This window comes from Stenella coeruleoalba, assembly GCF_951394435.1.
Source record: "Stenella coeruleoalba genome assembly, chromosome: X".
Taxonomy (NCBI): domain Eukaryota; kingdom Metazoa; phylum Chordata; class Mammalia; order Artiodactyla; family Delphinidae; genus Stenella; species Stenella coeruleoalba.
Genome location: NC_137152.1, coordinates 116,109,582 through 116,128,676, shown reverse-complemented (window position 1 = coordinate 116,128,676; position 19,095 = coordinate 116,109,582). Strand labels below are relative to the sequence as shown.

The 19,095-nt window shown below is 42.4% G+C and overlaps 1 protein-coding gene across 1 annotated transcript; it reads left to right on the top strand.

Moving 5' to 3' along the window:
* Positions 1-12,003: 12,003 nt before the first annotated feature.
* SLITRK4 (SLIT and NTRK like family member 4) lies at positions 12,004-14,535 on the top strand (the record flags this gene model as incomplete). Its single annotated transcript, XM_079911150.1, has 1 exon — positions 12,004-14,535. Exon 1 carries the CDS (start codon positions 12,019-12,021, stop codon positions 14,533-14,535), a length of 2,517 nt encoding a protein of 838 aa, XP_079767276.1. The 5' UTR covers positions 12,004-12,018.
* Positions 14,536-19,095: the final 4,560 nt, after the last annotated feature.

Below are 19,095 nucleotides of genomic sequence, written 5' to 3'. Positions count from 1 at the left end.
AGGGCCACACACAGGGATGCCCTGCCATTTGTCACGTAGGACAGATTCTCAAGGACAAAATCAGAGTGACTATCAATGAGACCCTTCTCCTTTCAAGGCTCAGGAAACTCACATCTCCTGAAACACAGGCAGAGAAATGAGAGGAGTCATCATTATATGGTCCATTTGTAATTTTTTTGCATTGCTCTGAGGGCTGGGATCCTATAGTTTTGATTTCCTGGGTATTCTCTCATCCATAAAGATAATAAAAATGAAATTTTATAGAATAGCTTCAACTATAAGTAGAAGTAAAATGCCCAACAACTTCTACTTTCTGAAAAATACATTAGTTAGAGGTCATACCTTGAATGTTTTTTACATTAGAATATTTTTACTATAGGGAGCTACAAATAAAATCCAGATAAGTTAGAGTTCATTTCTAGCAATGAATATTCTGAGAAAAGTCAATTAATAGTAGCTCAGATACATGCATATGGACATTGTAACTGTCGGAATAGTTATTGGATGACTGAGTTTGAATTAACTACATAATTTATCACACTAGGATGATCTTAGATATAAATGCATCATATCTTGTCAGATCTGACTTTCTTTTCTCTAAAAACAACATATGCCACTCTTATGACAAAATAATCATATGGATAGAAGAATGTTAGCTCTTCAAGTCATTATGTTTCTAAAAATACATGTTTTCTATAGATAAAATGATAAAATTAGTGCCCCTAAATCACTTGAACTTTTTTTTTTTGGCACATATGTTACAAAGAATGCTACAAATAACATCGTACAAATAGCAACTATATAATAAACTTTGGTTCCTTTTCCCCCTTTTCTTTCTCCCTTTCTCTTTGTTTTCCCAAACAGATATTCAGTGACAGGCTTCAGGAAAAAAAATATTTTTAATATTCTCTCCAGGGCCATAATGAGGAACTCTGTTGAAATAATGATACTTCCCACTTCTTGTGGGTCTAGAGTCCAGAAGATGAGATTATAGACTAGGCAAGCAAGACTCTTTTCAAAATAATGATGGTGTTTATAACACAGCTCTACAGAGGTTGTTGTTGAAATTAACATTTAGAAACTAATAATAGGGGGCTTCCCTGGTGGCGCAGTGGTTAAGAATCCTACTGCCAATTCAGGGGACACGGGTCCGAGCCCTGGTCTGGGAAGATCCACATGCCATGGAGCCACTAAGCTCGTGAGCCACAACTACTGAGCCTGCGCTCTAGAGCCCATGAGCCACAACTACTGAAGCCCGCTTGCCTAGAGCCCGTGCTCCGCAACAAGAGAAGCCACCACAATGAGAAGCCCGCGCACCACAACGAAGCGTAGCCCCCGCTCGCCGCAACTGAAGAAAGCCTGTGCACAGCAATGAAGACCCAATGCAGCAAAAAATTAATTAATTAATTAAAAATAAATAAATAGATAAAAACTAATAATAGATGAAATTAGAAGAGTAACTAAAGGATGCCAGGAAGTGTGAGCACCCATGGATTTATTTTTAAATAATGGTTTCTAGCTTTTGAAATAGTTAAAAATAAGCAAAACAAACAAATAATCGCATCACTCTCTTCTACTCATCATCCTTAGATAGACTCAGGTAGGAAACGAATGTACAGTTTGCATTCTTCGGTTTCTGTATATGTAGAAGTTTATTCTACTTATGAATAGAAGGAAATGATAATTCTCTGTGTCAGAAAGTTACCATTCTAGGTGTTTTGTAACATTATCTTAGTTAATCCTCATAAAACCCAGGGAGATTGAGTCTGTCATACCCATTTTACAGAGGAGACAATGAATTCTCAGAAAAGTTAACTTCCCTGAATCATAGAACTATTAAATAGTGAAGCAAGAATTCCACCCAATCCCATGTGGTTCCGAATTTCACATTCTTTAAAATCCTGATAGGTTTCATTTTATGTTTCTTTTACATTTACAAAACAGTAAGGATTTCAAAAATTCTGTAAGTAATTTTCTAGGTGATTCACTGAAGCTTCGACCCTCAGAGAGTTCCTCATCCCTGGGTGTATTCAAGCAATGAGTGTTCATCTGACAAAGATTTCCGCTTTGACTGAGAGTGGTTAAACCGTAAGAATTTTAAGGTCCCTTTAACCCCTGAAACTCTATGCTTAACAACAACCCTATGCCCATAACAGATCAAGCAGGAATTCTCTGTGATGACAAGTTTTCCTACACCGTGATCCCTTGGCATGTGACTGAGGACAGTTTCCTCATGTAGGCCTGCGTGGGTAGACATTATTCAATTTGAGTCAGGTCAGGGAAATGGAAGCTCCAATTTTGAACTGAAAAAGAAGGTAACCAATCACAGATACATGACACTGGCTTACACAGATGCTCTGCTTTCCTCTGACTCACCCTTTGAGCCTCAGAAAGGGCTACATTTTATTTTTGATATAGTAATTGGGATACAGTCACACCATCACTCATCTCTTCACATTATGTTTTTTTCCCTTGTTTTATGCCCCTGATTTGGCCCCATGTTTGGAATTATCCAGAAGGAATCTCTAAAATAAAAGAGGAGGGTCTGGAAACAAGATCAATTTTGAAGGAAGGTTTTAAGTTTACATTTCTAAGGAAAACAAATACTCTTATAAAAGTACTGGGGAAAAAAAAGATTGTCAATATTTTTGCAAAATGAAGAAAAAGGTTTGCCGGCTGGGGACAGTACTCTGGTTCCCCAGATAGAATTGAGCATGGTAAAAATGGAAGGATTCTCATCACCTCTCTGTCCTTCTGACAAAGCTTTGGTCGGTGTTATGGAACTTGTACAGCCCATTGGAGTAATTCTCACAGTAGATTGTTTGGCTATTAACTTCCTACTTTTTATTTCACCGTCTTTATTATCTTCAGCTGTCTGAGGGCAGTTGAGCTTGTTTTGGGGCCCTAATCTTTGACAGTGAGTGAGAAAGATGAGATTTCTTTAAATTAGAGAATATTCAGAAAGAAAATGGGTAAACAGAACAGCTGCTATTATATCAGCATCTGTGACTTAGAAAAATGATATTCTAGAAAATAGAGGTGGTACTAGGGAGCCAAACGAACAGGTACTGTACTCATTAGAAGCCCACATTACAAAGATCCTTCAGAACAGGATACTCTTTTTTTGTTAATCCTCCAGAAAAAAATCTGTGAATGGGATATGATGTGAAAGATCATCCAATGCCTAGAGTACTCAGACTTTAATACATTAACAGCTGATACCTTAGGTTTTTAAAAAACAAAACAAAACACAGGTTACCAGCTGTAATTTAAAGAGGTAGCCTGGGCAAAATGGAAGGTCAGGTTAATCTAATCTAATCAGTTCATCAACTAATCTCACCTCTTCCAATTCACTGTGTGCCCTATCAGATAACAGTTCTTTTGTCTTTAATGATGGAATAAGCCTAGGGATGAACACTACTGCTCTGCCTGGCTCCATTGGACAGTAGCAAAGGCGACTGTCTGGAATAAGGAACCATTGAGACACTATCACAGGTTCAGAATCAACTCAGGTATGAAATCTGAAAGAGCAGGATGGATGAAACAAGCCCGTGATTGGCAAAGGGTAAAATCAGCTGATTTGAGACCCTGTTGTGCACAATTGATGTCAAGTGTTTTTCATGTCCTCTATTGGTTTATTCTAGTGTTGAGTATTAATACTTTGATACTTGCAAACATTTATGTCCCAAGGGTTTCCCTTTGGGGAAAAAATCAATTATGCTTTCAAAATTAAAAGTGCTTCGATCCCTCTGTGGACAAGGAAATGTGAAGTATCAGGAAGACCTCAAAGACCTGGGTCAAATCTTGACTGTCATTTGCTACTGTGTGACCTAGGGCAAATTAATTAACTTCCCTGAACCTCATTTTTTAAAGAAGAAGAATCTCTCCCTCTTAGTATGATTCAGAGAACTAAATGAAATAATGTTTGGAGGCAATGTGGCTTAGAAGAAGAGGGACTCAATAGTAGCTACTCTGGTATGGATTAGATTATGATCTGAAAGCTACCTTTCAGCTCCTCAATTCCATAAAGTTTGCAAAATTGAGCAATTAGTACAAGGTTTCTCAAAGTGTATGTGATCCAAAAAAAAAAGGATTCCATTGTCAAATAAGTTTGAGAAATGCTACATGCTCTATCCCTTTTCCCTTGTAAGTCAGAATTCATTTTTAATATAATTGAATTTGCTGAGAAATTCCAAAGTTAAAAGAATTGTTTAGCTTTATTGAATCAAGCGTCTTCTAAACTTAGTTGATCACAGAAATGTCTCTTTCCAGAAGATTTATTAACATCCTAAGAACTTTCTTGTATTGCACTTAGAGAAATGCTAAGTTCGCAATTTTTTTTTTAACTCCCAGAGTATAAATACATTTTCGAAATTAGGATACACCGAATGATCCGTTGATACCAGGACACCAAAATGAAAGCTCACTTGATTTTTTTTTTTTTTTTTAGCTCATTTGATTTTAAATAGCAGCAGGACAAGGCAGAATAAATGAGGAAAACAATGAAAGTGAAAGACTATTGACTAGGGACAAGTTTTATTGGTGTTATAATCACTTTTGGTTGGAAGTGTTTGATTGACTAAAATTGCCTTTGGAATTAAGGATATCCAGGAGCTTGGTGAAGTTTCTGGTGCAGTTGTTTATTTGCCCTGAAGGAGGGAGACACGGTAGATCAGCACAGTCCTATGGTTCCAGTTACATTCTTTGCAAAGCCAAGATTAAGTACGGTGGAACATTTGTAGGAAAACTATGAGGCGATTACAAATCTGTCTCACAATATTCGCATTCATATATTTTGGGAAGAACAACTTTGTTTTTCTTTCAGATTGCCATAAGCAGTACTGGAGTTTTCTTAAAACTTTACTTATATATTTGCTTCCTTTTTAAGCTAGAAATTTCCCTTAGTTTACTATTGTTCTCTACGGATATCAAGTGTAGTTTTAGGACACAGAAATGAGACTGCAGGGCTAACGGACCGGGTTTTTAAATTATTTTGAAAGCAAAAAAAGCAGAAGGCATTGAAGCTGTTACTTCTATGTTATTCTTATGAGGATCCCCTTTATCATTTTTAAACAGCAAACTATTTTTTATTAAAGCATTCATTTTAATAAGCTGGATATTAATCACTAAGTTCCTAGGGCTATTATTGATTGTAATTTATTGATGTTCTAGTTGTACTTGTTTTCAGATTTCTGTCTCCATACCTATATGAAAAAGAACATTCCACAGTTATTGCAGTCAAATATAGTCGACTCTCAGAACAGTTTCTAAAGTTAAATAAAGATAGGCATTTAAGTCATCTGATATTTACTGTCCAAATCTGGCCTTTTCAGCTATCACGGTACTTGGAATGTGCATTACATTTTCAGGTAAAATTTTTTTGCTCATTCTATTGAATCTTGTTAACATTTATAGTAAAGGACAAACAATTCCCCTATCCTGATAAAATATATTATAGCTTCCCGAATCCTTTGCAGTTAGAATAAATGCCAACCTGTTTTGGTATCCATTACCACTTTCAAATTGCATTATACGAAATAATGCAAATGTGAGTTCTTAATTAGCAGGATCTGTTTTGTTCAAATGTACAGCAGTAGAGGGATTTTTCAACATACTGCAGCTGCTACCTATGGAGGAAACAAATTTCACCTTACTAAGAGGAGCCGTACAAGTACATACGTTGTTATGGATGGATCCTTTAGTGTTTCCTTAAGCCATGCTATTTCATGATAGACTTTACTATTGAACACAGGAAATTTTACCATTGCTGCCCACTCGATTTCTGCTTCTAGGTTGTTTTTAAAGGAGAAGATGATGAAAATTTTAAGGGCAATGGGGGGAAGGGTTCTTTATGAAAGATTCAATATTTACCAAAGTCATAAAGAAATATGCGTATATATCCATATCTATTTAAATATTCACTTAAATATTGTACGTACATCTCTGTATACATGCCATGCCCAGCAAACATTTGCATGAATATATCCGGAAGGCAGCCCCCGTGAAATGACAAAAATGAAAAAACTGAAACATATATGAATAGATCTTACTGATATTATAGAAGGTAGGACAGTATCCACAAATGTTGTAATAAATCCTTTGCTCGTTGGATTTTTTGGTCTAGATTTGAGGCCTTTAAACATCAACCAATTATGGTAAATGTTTAACTGTAGGAGTTCAGGAAGACAGCCAAATGCTGGTTTCAAAGCTATTGCTAGTTTTAAAGAGTTTTTCATTTTTAAGCAAAAGCATTTCTGGGTACGGGGTACACCGTATGATGGCTGGAGCTACTGCAATCTGAATAAGTAGATTAGGCAGAACATAGGTCCTGAAGAAACGGACCCTGCAGTATTAGCTGAAATGTCCTGGGGAAATACTTGCCATTTATAACTTAGCTCTCTTTACTTTGTGTCTGTTTATTCCCACAGACACAAAGTAAAGAGAGAGTTTTCTTAGCTGAGCACCTACGAAAACAGCAAGGTTGGGGGAAGGGGAGGAAACGACCGTCTTAGCCTTTGTGGTTAGGAAAGTCAGGTGTTTGAAATGAGGGCCAAACCCCCACCCCCACCCCACCCCCGCCCCACAGGTACATCTGCTTGCTTACTAGACTTATTAACTGAATGACCTAGCTGCACGAAACTGGTTTAAGTGTTCGCCATTCCTCAGGATATCCCTACCCTCCTGTGGAAGCATTAACAAATGGGGCCTGGACAAGCCACACGCTCGATTTGCAACCTCTGGATATTTGAGATTCAACAGTTAAAGCCTCTTTGGTAGAGACATGACAATGACGGGGCTACTGAAGTGACTTTTCTTAGTCCGTTTCATCTCCTTTTCTGTCTCCCCGAGGCATCCCGTAGGTCTCTCCTTTTGCTCCTCCCACACCCTTCCGCGCAGCCCCCAAACTCCAGACCTTGTCCCCCTTCTCTAAAGTCTCTCATTCACCGCCACCCTCCCGAACCAAAGTCCCCTCCCGGTCACCACCAAAGCCAGGAGAAGTGGAACGCTCACAATGCCTCCCTTATAGGGCTTGAGCTGGGAACTGGGCATGCTCAGTAGCTAAAGCAGATTTTTTTCTTTTTTCTTCTTTTGGTCGCAAGTGCGGCATCTCTCTCAGTCCCACACCTTTCTTTCCTATATCCCTGTCCCCTCTCTCCACCCCCGGCCCCTTAATCAACCACGCTTAACCCGTTCCACACCGAAGGCTCGCAGAGTCCTGAGGTGCAGAGAATGAACCCGTCTCCTAAACCCACTAAATAGTCCCACTTTGGGCTAAAGCTTCACACTTTTGCCTTAAAGCCCCCAGCCCCTCACGCGCAGACAGGTAGGAGTAGTGCGAACACTACTGGCTCCCAGGAAACTGGTCCCAAGAAGGCTCCATCCAGGATCGCCCTTTACCGAAGAAGTATTCCCGGAGCCCTCTGTTCTGCGGGGGTGACAATTAGCCAAAGGTACCGTACCCGTGATACAAAGCCCAAGTGCGATTGTTGCCTTGAATGTCATTGTTGTTGACTCACCCCCCTCGATCCTGGAATTATTCAATTCCGCGTAGACTCGACGCCCCTATCTACCTCCCTCGACCCCCCTTCCCCCAGGCTCTCCGCTGTTTCTTTGGCTTTGCCGGGGTTCTTGGTTGCTCTCTCAAAGGAACGCCCCGGGTGTGTGTGTGTGTGTGTGTGCGCGTGTGTGTGTGTGTGTGTGCGTGTGTGCCTGCCTTGGTTCTTAGGGGACTGGGGGAGGAGAAAGGACTCGACTGTGCGTGTATGTGGCGGGGGGATGGAGGCTGGCGCGCCCGTGTTAGGGGGCTGGGGTCTCTACGCGGGAGGAAAGGGGTCGCTCCTCCCTAGGGGGTGTTTTAGGCAAAAGGAGGGGGGATGCCGGGGGGAAAGTGCGCTGTCTTTCCCGATGTGTGGGCAGAAGAGGAATCAAGTGGGGGTGTCTGGATGGGGAACTGGGGGAGGCCTCGGGAATGTGCTGGGGTCGAGGTGCATGAGTGTCGGGAGGTAGGTTTGCGTGTGTGCCCGTGGGGGGGGGAGGCGGGGGCGGGGAATCAGCGCTTGTATGTAAAGGTGCAGCCCGTGTGCGAGGGGCTGGGTGCGCGCGCGCGGTGTCTGGCCGGGGGCGCGCGCGCGCGCGCCGCTGCCCGCCTGCTCGCCTGCGAGGGCTGCTCTTTGGGTTTGACGGGCAAGCGGGCGCGGAGGAGCTCGAGGTCGAATCACATATAGACCGTTGTGGAAACTGCAGCGCGGATCGCGGCGCGGAGGGCCCTGCGAGAGCCGCCGGGGTCCGTAGGTGGGTGAATTTCCAGCGGGGGCTGCGGGAGCTGCACCGACACGCGCGGCCTCTTCCACCAGCTCAGCCCGGCAGCGCGCGTGTGTGTGTGAGTGTGTTGTGCGGGCGCGTGCGCGTGGAGGGGGGCAGGTAGCTTATTATTTTTAGTTTGGGTCGTGTTGGTTTGGGGCGAGCTGAGTGGCCAAAGCGGCTGTAGTGGCTACCTCCCGCCTCCCGCGCGCCGTGCTTGGCTGCCCACGGCGCGGTCGCAAGTCCCTGAGGACCAAAAGAATCTGGTGTCCTTAGCATCGCTGCCCCCCTGGCGGCCGGGGCGACAGGGAAAGTGTCCTGTCTAGGGTGATGAGGGCTGTCGGGGCCGCTGCGCTGGGCTGGGCTTTGTTTTCTGCGTCCCCCTCGCAGGCACTCTAGGCGAACGTAGATCTGGGGCTCCAGGCAGTGGCCCGCGAGCTGGTCGGAGACTGCTGGCACCCGGCAAGACAGGGAATACGAGAGAGGCCGGTGGGTAACTCATAAAGCCCTGCAAAGCCGGGCAAGCGCTGGCAGCGCGACTTTGCAAGATGCCCGAATGTTGAGCTGATTTCTGGCTTAGTGACAGCAGCATTATGTGGCTGGCCGGCGTTGGGGGAAGGGTAGGGGTGGGCGCGCAAGGGGGAGCCTGGGCCGCCGCTCTCGGCCACGGAGCCGCGGGGTCACTCTGCCTGTGACAAGCGGGCTAGTGACGCCCCAGTGGCCATCACCCTCGTGGCCTGAGCCGACCACCTCTTCCACCTCAACCACCGCACGCCCGGGTCTATTAGAGACCGACGGAAACTCCAGCAGCTGCCCCTTGTGGGACTGGAGCGCGCGGAGAAATGTGTGAGCAGCGGGGCTGAAGGCCCCCGCGACATCCCGAGCGGTCCCCCCGCCTCCGCTGCCCGGCTCACGAGACTGCCGCTCGGGCCCGGGACCCGGGAGGGGGCTGCGTGCCGGCTCCGGGCACCGAGATGCGGCAAAACATTGCGGTACGCGCCATCGCCGGCGACCCCTCCAGCCGCGTCGCTGCCGGCCCGAGGTAGCGCACAGGGGGCGGCGGGGACCGCGTCTCTCCGCGAAGCCCCCCACGCGCGCCCTAGGCGGGAGGGCGTAGGTTTCCCATGCCGGCTCCGGTGAAGCCACCTCGGCCCACCCTCCCCGGTCGTCGGCCCCTGCAGGCCGGGTCCCTCCGTGTGGAAGCGGAGCGCCAGGCGCGGCGCTCGGGTGGATGCCGGATTTGTGGTAAGGCCAGGTTTGTGCAGTCCTGGCCGGCCGTGGGAGCCGGGCGTCCTGCGCGGCACGGAGAGCGAGAGACCGAGAGGTGGATAGGGAGACGGGCCGCCCTGGTCACCCCGAGAGATGGCTTTTGGTACTCAACTCATACTTTGTGGGTTTGCTTCTTTTCTTTTTGCCTTCCCCCCTCTCCCGATTTTAAAATGTACATGTTTTAGTGGTACCATGTGAATATGAGGTTTCTTTCGCTTCATTCATTGCCCCTTTCCGTTTTGAGGGGCTCCCTTCTCCTTGCTCTTTTTCTTCCTCTCTCCACTTCTCCTTGGTCTCTTGTCCTTTCAGTCCCTCTTCCCCTCTCTCCTTGGCGGATCGACTCCCCCTCTCCCTTGCTTGATCCTCCAGCTGCCTGCGGCTTCTGTTTCATGCGAGCTGCATTTGGGAACTTCTAGCTCGTCCTTGCGCTTTTTTCCCCCCTTGCTACTTAAAGTAGAAATGACGAGGAGGAGGGCAGCTCCTTATGCAATTTCGGATCTGTTGATGCTCCTTGTTCTTGTGTTTTGTACTGAATTCAGGTATTCAGGTGTTTGGTTTGGTTTGGTTGCTTTTGAATTTCTTTGCGCGGGGCGGGGGGAGGGAGGAGGGCGGGGGTAGTAACAAGAAAAGACTCTAATGAACCAGAGTAGCTGTTGAAAACCAGATCTGTAGGAAGGCCAAAGAGCATGTGAAATTTTGATTTTACAATGAAAGTTAGTTTGGATGATGTCATACTTTAAAATTATGACTTCTTTCTGCACTGCCAATCAAGCTATCACTGTGAATTGGGGAAATGCACGTCTATATGACAGCCAAGGAGCATCTCGGCAGTGCCGGCTGTATTCCGAACCAAACTACTCAAAATGCAAATCTTCGTGGGTCGTGGCTAGCGAATTGTCTACCTTGAGGCATGTTCGGTTTTACCACTAGCTGATTCCTCGTGGGCAAAATAAACAAAGGAGTTTCTGAGTGACACTTCTCTCCTTGTATCATTCCCTCATTGTGTGTTCCTGAGTGATTTATTTATTTAATTAATATTTGGTGGTAACCATATTGAAATTGCGGCCAGCTTCCCATTCCAGATGGAAAACACTCACACGGCTAAAACTGCATCAGTAAAACGCACAGTGCTTGCTGTTCCTTTTAATCTTTTCCATGAAGCATCGCATATATTTGTATATGCATGCAGTATGGAAGGAATTGGCAGCCACGGGTTAATTTGCTAAGCATGAAACTCCACTAAGTGATTCTTGATTTAGTTGTAGACAGGGACAGGGGGTGGTCATATTGGGAGAGGGGTGTTTGGGAACTGATGATTTTAGGGCAAACATTGGCTGTGCTAAATGTATCTGGCGCTGCAGATAAAGCCAGCCGGGGATTGTAGCGTGTGGACTCCTCTTCATCAGCAGTGGCGGTCTGTGGTCCAAGTGAAGGAGATCGGCATCTGAGCCAAGCTCAGTCGGACCTGGGTTCAAAATGGCACACAGAGGAATGGGAGAGGGCCAGGGAAGCAGGAGAGCCAGGTTTTGGGGGTGGGAAGGCTGTCTGGACATCAGCTAGGCAGTGCAGGGGCAAGCAGGTTTCTCTCCTGCTTTCGGGGACCCAAAGACAAAAGGCATTTTTCCCCCCTGCTTGGGAAATGACTGACAGGAAGCTAGATACCGTTTATTTACCTGAAACTCAAATTTGGCCGTCTTCTACTTGGTTATTTTTCTAGAACCTCGCAGGGTCATCTGTGTTTTTTTCTGTTTTTGTTTTTTTTTTTTTTACAGTGTAGAGCAGTGTACAGGAGTGAACTGATTCATGGCAATGTGCTCACCTCTGGCTGAAGCTCAGACAAGTATCTTTCTAGGGTTTCTTCCATCTTGATCTTTTGACTGTCCCCTCTACAGCCACCCAGTCCTCCCATCACCATCCTTCATGGAACCCAGGGCCCTAATGTCTTCTCTGCCTGGCTTCTTACCAAGCTGAAGCCTAGAGAGTAGACATTTACAAATTGAAATTCCTTTGTGGTGCTGTAGTTGATGTTCTGCGATCAGTCATTTGAGTCGCCAATAGGAAGCTTAAGGTCTGGATTCAAGGGTGAAATTTGGTGGTCCAAGTAAAAAAAAACTATTTTCAGATTGTTCAGGTTTAAGCATAACCAGCAACCTTTTTTTCCCTGTTGTTTGTTGTGTGTTCTGCACATGTAAGATTTGTATAAACTCCAGGCACGGAAATAAAATGTATGGTATTTTTGGTAGTTCTTGTTTGACCGAGTGAGAATACTTGGAGTTTGGGGTGCCTTAAGAACACAAAGCTAATTATTATAGCCGTGTGTTCGCTATGGTAGGATTTAAGCACAAATTCTTCTTCAAGTAATGATCATTGAAAAAAATGTTTTCTTTTTATTTTTTAGATTATTTCTCTTTATTCAGAAGCATAAAGTTGTTTGCTGATTGCAAGAAGATGTTTCTTTGGCTCTTTCTGATTTTGTCAGCCCTGATTTCTTCAACAAAGGCAGATTCTGACATATCGGTGGAAATTTGCAATGTGTGTTCCTGCGTGTCAGTTGAGAATGTGCTATATGTCAACTGTGAGAAGGTTTCAGTCTACAGGCCAAATCAGCTGAAACCCCCTTGGTCCAATTTTTATCACCTCAATTTCCAAAACAATTTTTTAAATATCCTCTACCCAAATACATTCTTGAATTTTTCACATGCAGTATCCCTGCAGCTGGGAAATAATAAACTGCAGAACATTGAGGGAGGAGCCTTCCTTGGGCTCAGTGCATTAAAGCAGTTGCACTTGAACAACAATGAATTAAAGATTCTCCGAGCTGACACTTTCCTTGGCATTGAGAACTTGGAGTATCTCCAGGCTGACTACAATTTAATCAAGTATATTGAACGCGGAGCTTTCAATAAGCTCCACAAACTGAAAGTTCTCATTCTTAATGACAATCTGATTTCCTTCCTTCCTGATAATATTTTCCGATTCGCATCTTTGACCCATCTGGATATACGAGGGAACAGAATCCAGAAGCTCCCCTATATCGGAGTTCTGGAACACATAGGCCGTGTCGTCGAATTGCAACTGGAAGATAACCCTTGGAACTGTAGCTGTGATTTGTTGCCTTTAAAAGCTTGGCTGGAGAATATGCCATATAACATTTACATAGGGGAAGCTATCTGTGAAACGCCCAGTGACTTATACGGAAGGCTTTTAAAAGAAACCAACAAACAAGAATTATGCCCCATGGGCACAGGCAGTGATTTTGACGTGCGAATCCTCCCTCCGTCTCAGCTGGAAAATGGCTACACCACTCCCAATGGTCACACCACCCAAACGTCCTTACACAGGTTGGTGACCAAACCACCGAAAACGACAAATCCATCCAAGATCTCTGGAATCGTGGCAGGCAAAGCCCTCTCCAACCGCAATCTCAGCCAGATTGTCTCTTACCAAACCAGGGTGCCCCCTCTTACACCTTGCCCAGCACCTTGCTTCTGCAAAACCCATCCTTCAGATCTGGGACTGAGTGTCAACTGCCAAGAGAAAAACATCCAGTCCATGTCTGAACTGATACCAAAACCTTTAAATGCCAAGAAGTTGCACGTTAACGGCAACAGCATCAAAGATGTGGACGTCTCCGACTTCACCGAGTTCGAAGGACTCGATCTGCTTCATTTAGGCAGCAATCAGATTACCGTGATCAAGGGAGACATATTCCGCAATCTCACGAATTTACGCAGGCTGTATCTCAACGGCAATCAGATCGAAAGACTCTATCCCGAAATATTTTCAGGCCTTCATAACCTGCAGTATCTGTATTTGGAATACAACTTGATTAAGGAAATCTTAGCGGGCACCTTTGACTCGATGCCAAACTTGCAGCTCCTGTACTTAAATAATAATCTCTTAAAGAGCCTGCCCGTGTACATTTTCTCAGGCGCACCCCTTGCTAGACTGAACCTGAGGAACAACAAGTTCATGTACCTGCCTGTCAGCGGGGTCCTGGATCAGCTGCAGTCTCTCACGCAGATCGACTTGGAGGGCAACCCATGGGACTGCACTTGTGACTTGGTGGCATTAAAGCTGTGGCTGGAGAAGCTGAAAGACGGGATTGTCATGAAAGAACTGAAGTGTGAGACACCCGTGCAGTTTGCCAACATCGAACTGAAGTCCCTCAAAAATGAAATCTTATGTCCCAAGCTCTTAAACAAGCCATCGGCACCCTTCACAAGCCCTGCACCTGCCGTTACATTCACCACCCAGCTGGGGCCCATTCGCAGTCCTCCTGGGGGTCCAGTGCCTCTGTCAATTTTAATCCTCAGCATCTTAGTGGTCCTCATCTTAACTGTGTTTGTTGCTTTTTGCCTTCTTGTTTTCGTGCTGAGACGAAACAAGAAGCCCACGGCGAAGCACGAAGGCCTGGGGAACCCCGAGTGCGGCTCCATGCAGCTGCAGCTGAGAAAACACGACCACAAAACCAACAAAAAAGACGGACTGGTCACAGAAGCTTTCATTCCACAAACCATAGAGCAGATGAGCAAGAGCCACACCTGTGGCTTGAAAGAATCCGAAACCGGGTTTATGTTTTCTGATCCTCCAGGCCAGAAAGCCATGATGAGAAATGTCCCCGACAAGGAGAAAGATGTATTGCACGTGGATACCAGGAAGAGACTGAGCACCATCGATGAGCTGGACGAATTATTCCCGAGCAGGGATTCCAATGTGTTTATTCAGAATTTTCTCGAAAGCAAAAAGGAGTACAATAGCATAGGCGTCAGTGGTTTTGAGATCCGCTATCCTGAAAAACAACAAGACAAAAAAAACAAGAAGTCACTGATAGGCGGCAACCACAGTAAAATAGTTGTGGAGCAAAGGAAGAGCAGCGAGTATTTTGAACTGAAGGCAAAACTCCAGAGTTCCCCCGACTACCTACAGGTCCTTGAGGAGCAGACAGCTTTGAACAAGATCTAGGTCATGCAATCTTACTTCCTACAGAGGACATTTATTTAATGATGAAAGTGCCTTTTGTTGACTTCTAACTTCCAAATACTATATTATCAATAGGCATAGAGGCAGGTGTTTCCAAGGGTGTCTCATTAACTGTAGCTGCAAAGATGTGTCCCGTAGAAGAGAATTCCCTTAATAGATTTTACTACATAAAACCTATACTGTGGAGTCCTGTGGGGATACTGCAAACTCTATTGCCAAAGGGATGCTTTAGATACATAATTCACTGAATTTAACCTCAAGAGGCAAATCTGTTTTGTACCCCAATGCAAAACCTTCGTCTCTTCGTGCTCTGTAAAGCAAACTCAAGAAAACTGTACCAGTGTTTGTACCTCAGCTGGGTCCTTCATCTTGCACGTAGATTCAGTTGGTGGAACTGGAATATTCCTTTTGATTTGTGGCATTGTTACAACTCTGTGTAAAGATTCTCTGAAAAGTTAAAAAAAAAAAAAAAAAAAGCATGCCAAGAGAGAACATTCGATAGTATTTGTAAACCGGTAACCTTTATGGCCTGCATCTTGAAACTGCTGGATTTATAATGTTAAATTGTGCAAATATTTGTTTAAAATATACCATGCATTATATAACTATAAAATAAATTTGAACACTTTAAGCATTACCTGTCTAGACGTAAAACCTAAAAGAGAAAAGAGAAATCAACGTGAGTTACCTAGCGTTTGCGGTGATCTGAAGAAATACGTGATGTTTATCAGAATTAAACATGGCTCAAATTCAACTAATATTAGAGTTTGTTCTCAGTTATGTGAAATACCCACAATCCTTAAAGGTTGTCCAAAATTAGCAAAGTGCTTACCGTGTGAGCGCACCCAAAGCTATTTTTGTAACATAATTCATATTTATGAAGTACTTTGTATACTAAATAGGAAAATATGTACTCCTTAATCTGTATTTAATATGCCTGACTTGTTTTCCTGATCACAGGGAATTTATCAATAAGTATACATTTAGACAGCAAAAATATACCAAACTGAAACTGAAGCTTATGTGTACAGAAATATTCTGGACATTGTGATCAGGTATCATTTAAAAACAAAACAAAACAAAAAAACACAAAAAACAAAAGTACAAAAAAATAGTTCTGTGCTATTCTTGAGAATTTAGCATATTATCTTCAGATTTGTTACCAACTGTGCATTTTAAAATAGGTTCCTTTGTTTTATGGACTGTGTGTGGGGCAGTTGTCATTTGCCATCACTTGTCTTGCTTTTCAGAATTCTATGAACTGAATTCAAATAGTTTTCACTACAAATATTTAAAAAATTAATGAGTAAGGTTAATAGTTATATCTTGTATGCATCAGTATCCTGTTCTTTCATCATTCTGACTACTATCAGATAATCAAGTAGAACAGTAAACATCATGGTGATCGTGGCTATCAAAGCCACACTGTAAAATGCTTTCATTGGTCTCAGATTCGTTCACAGTCTGCAAGTACAAATGATATGCCACTGTGTTTGCTTGTGCTGTTAACTTCTAAGTCAAAATTGGTCAAAGGAGGGAAGCACTTGATCATGGGAGATATTTTAATATTTTTAGGTTCTCCTGATTAGCAAAGGAACATCCTGAAACACACTGCCTTCTTGGCCTGCCTGCATATGTATATTTTTCCTGCTCCATGTCTTTATAGTTACTGTATTGATCAGTAAGGTGACCAAGAAGGTAAATGTAGGCATTCTTCATGAATTTCAAGTGGCACGTGTTTTGGTGCAGCTTCTAAAATGATATGATGGTTAACGTCGTAACAGCAGTCCCTTTATTAATGACTAATTCCAGGGCTTTATGTGTTTGTTGCGAGATAAAAAACAAACAAACAACTTGGCATTCTTGGAGGTGTGTGTGTGTGTGTGTTTGGGTGTACATGCATACATATAGATAATTTGGAGATTTTTGTTAAATAGCAGAATAAATTGTCTCCATATGTATGTGCTGGTGCTCTTAAAACTTTAATGTGTAATTTTCATGACAATGTGAAAACTTTATATGAATATTAAAAATAAATAAATACTTGCTTTCTGATCTTGAAAGAAAAGACATGAGGATGTGTGCCCAACAGCCTGTTTGCATCTACAATTTCATAAGAACTTTTAATATGCCATTACCATGCTTGCACGCATCCATGGACTAAAGGGCTCCTAATGCATACTGGCAGGATAAAGATGGGAAAGCTGAAAAGAAAGTTTTAGTTTATTCTGTCAATAAAGTATGGATTGAGGAATCTTAAGTAGGTGCTTATGGGAGGAACCGGAAAGCTCTATGCATGATCTGGGGATGATAGGTCATTGGGATGATGACTTTTATTCAGTGTGGTGATGCTTTGAAGAGGTTTCAATGGCAAGAGTACCTGCCTCAATCCCAAAGCTTGCTGTAGCGTATTGGCTATCTCATACTCTTCTTCTGAAAGGTATAAATGTTCATCTTTTCCAGAAAAAAAAAAGAAAGAAAGAAAAAGTAATTTAAATGTATGTGGTTCTTTGGAGGTTCTAATTGTAAGTGAATGACAGTAACACATCCTTGGTTAAGGCTGATCTATTTTCCGTAACTGAAGTCATTGTGCCTACCTTATACAATATATATGAATTTACATCTGTCTCTCATTAGTTCTACTTGTACATTTTATGATAATGTAGTTAGGCATAAGTTTTGAGTTGAGTACAAGAGCAGTTAAAATACTGTTATCTACATTGTGTTGGTTTCAACTATAACCTTGATAGTTAGTTTAACCCCTGAGGAATGATCTATATGTCGGTACAGCATTTTTAGTGGAATTTGATTTAAATCTAGAAAATCCAAGAAGAGCTCATTTCTAATGTGGTCTGACACATCATGGGCTTCTTGGCATTGTATCATGTGTTTGGACTCTGTTAGAATGGTGGCAAGGGCAATTAGATCCTTTGAAATCAGTGAAGAGGTGGAGATAATATGTCCATGGAATATAAATCAAGTTTTAAATTATTTTTTTATGAAATCAATAAAGATTCCATTCTTTAAAAGGAAATCTTTGTGTAATTTTATGAGAAAGCAGCTATTAAAATATGGTGATTCAAGTCTATAAGTCAATTTATATTCTATATTTAGTTTTCCATTCTGAATGATAAAGTGAATAAATATATTAATAAGAAAATCATTTCAAGACCAGCTTTCTTTCGTTGATTTTAAAAAACAATTTCTTTAAGCCATAAGGATGCATACATTATACAGGGCATGGCCTCATGAGTAACGTCAACAGGTATTGCAGAAATAACAACACGTCTGGAAATGTATGGCAGTAATATTAATCTATGATATCTTTTGCATGATTTGTACATTGACATTGTTTGAAATGAGCACAGTGAGTTTTTTTTGTTGTTGTTGTTATTGTCGCATCCAAAGAGCTGGGGAGAAAATATATTAAGAATGTATTTATAATCACTATTTTGAAATAAAGTAAAGAAAACACATTGTATTGTTTTTACCCTGATTTGATTATTAGTATTTAGGTTAGTTTATAAGACAAAAAATCAAGTAATGCTATAAAAGCTAATGTAAATCACAGAAAGGAACTGTTTTAATGACTTTTGTTTGCTTTTAATAACATCAAGGTATTAGAGAGACTTTATTAAATGCCATTTTTATGAACGTATTAATAAAATTGTTTGCTACAATGGTATTTCTGAAGCAACACTTTGTTAAATATGTTTATCTTTCCACTATTTTTCAGAAGAAATAAAGCAGTACCCAAATTGATCTTTACACCCAGATTTGAGGGTAAGACACAGAGCTTTAGAATACTGTTTGTGTTAAACTTAATTGCTAAATCTATGTTGAGATGTTTTCCTTTCGAACATCTTTGCAATTTGTATTCCTTTCCACTGGCAGCCTCTTTGGAGAAGAGCCAGACAGTGCCAAGATCAACATGTTTTGATTCTTCCCCATTCCCATGAATCAGTTGGAATCTGATATAACTGCAGATAAGCAAATATTACTATTCAATCTTAACTATTTGAATACTTTTAGAAAACTTCAGGTCCTCTATAATCCACGGCCAGCTTGATTGGTTACAGTTAATTATCCATTTCTGGGGTTGACTGATTTTTATTTGGTTCTTTCAGAGATGACCAAAATCATCAATCCATCATTTGGTTGAGAAGAATGAACCAATTGCATTATGGTTAATTTGAAGGCAGGAAAAATTATAAACAGGCCAATAAGGTGGACTTAAGGCATGTTTTCTTATGGGAAGAGATGGAAAGACAGAGGGAAACAGAGAGAGAACATAAATTAACATTGCTGTGGTCTAGCTCTATAGCCAGCTATGCTGAAGACCTGAACGGTATAGGTAGCACGTATGAGTACTTCTGGCCTAAATGTTTATATATCACAGGAAATACATCACGTGATGGTGTGACATTTTAGTTCTTTTTGAGTACTGAGCACAGGGCTTTGGGTCCCAGCCAGTCAGTTATATAGACAAGGAGCATCAAATAAAGGTTTGGCTTCATTTCTAGTGCTCGGTCAATTAGTCCC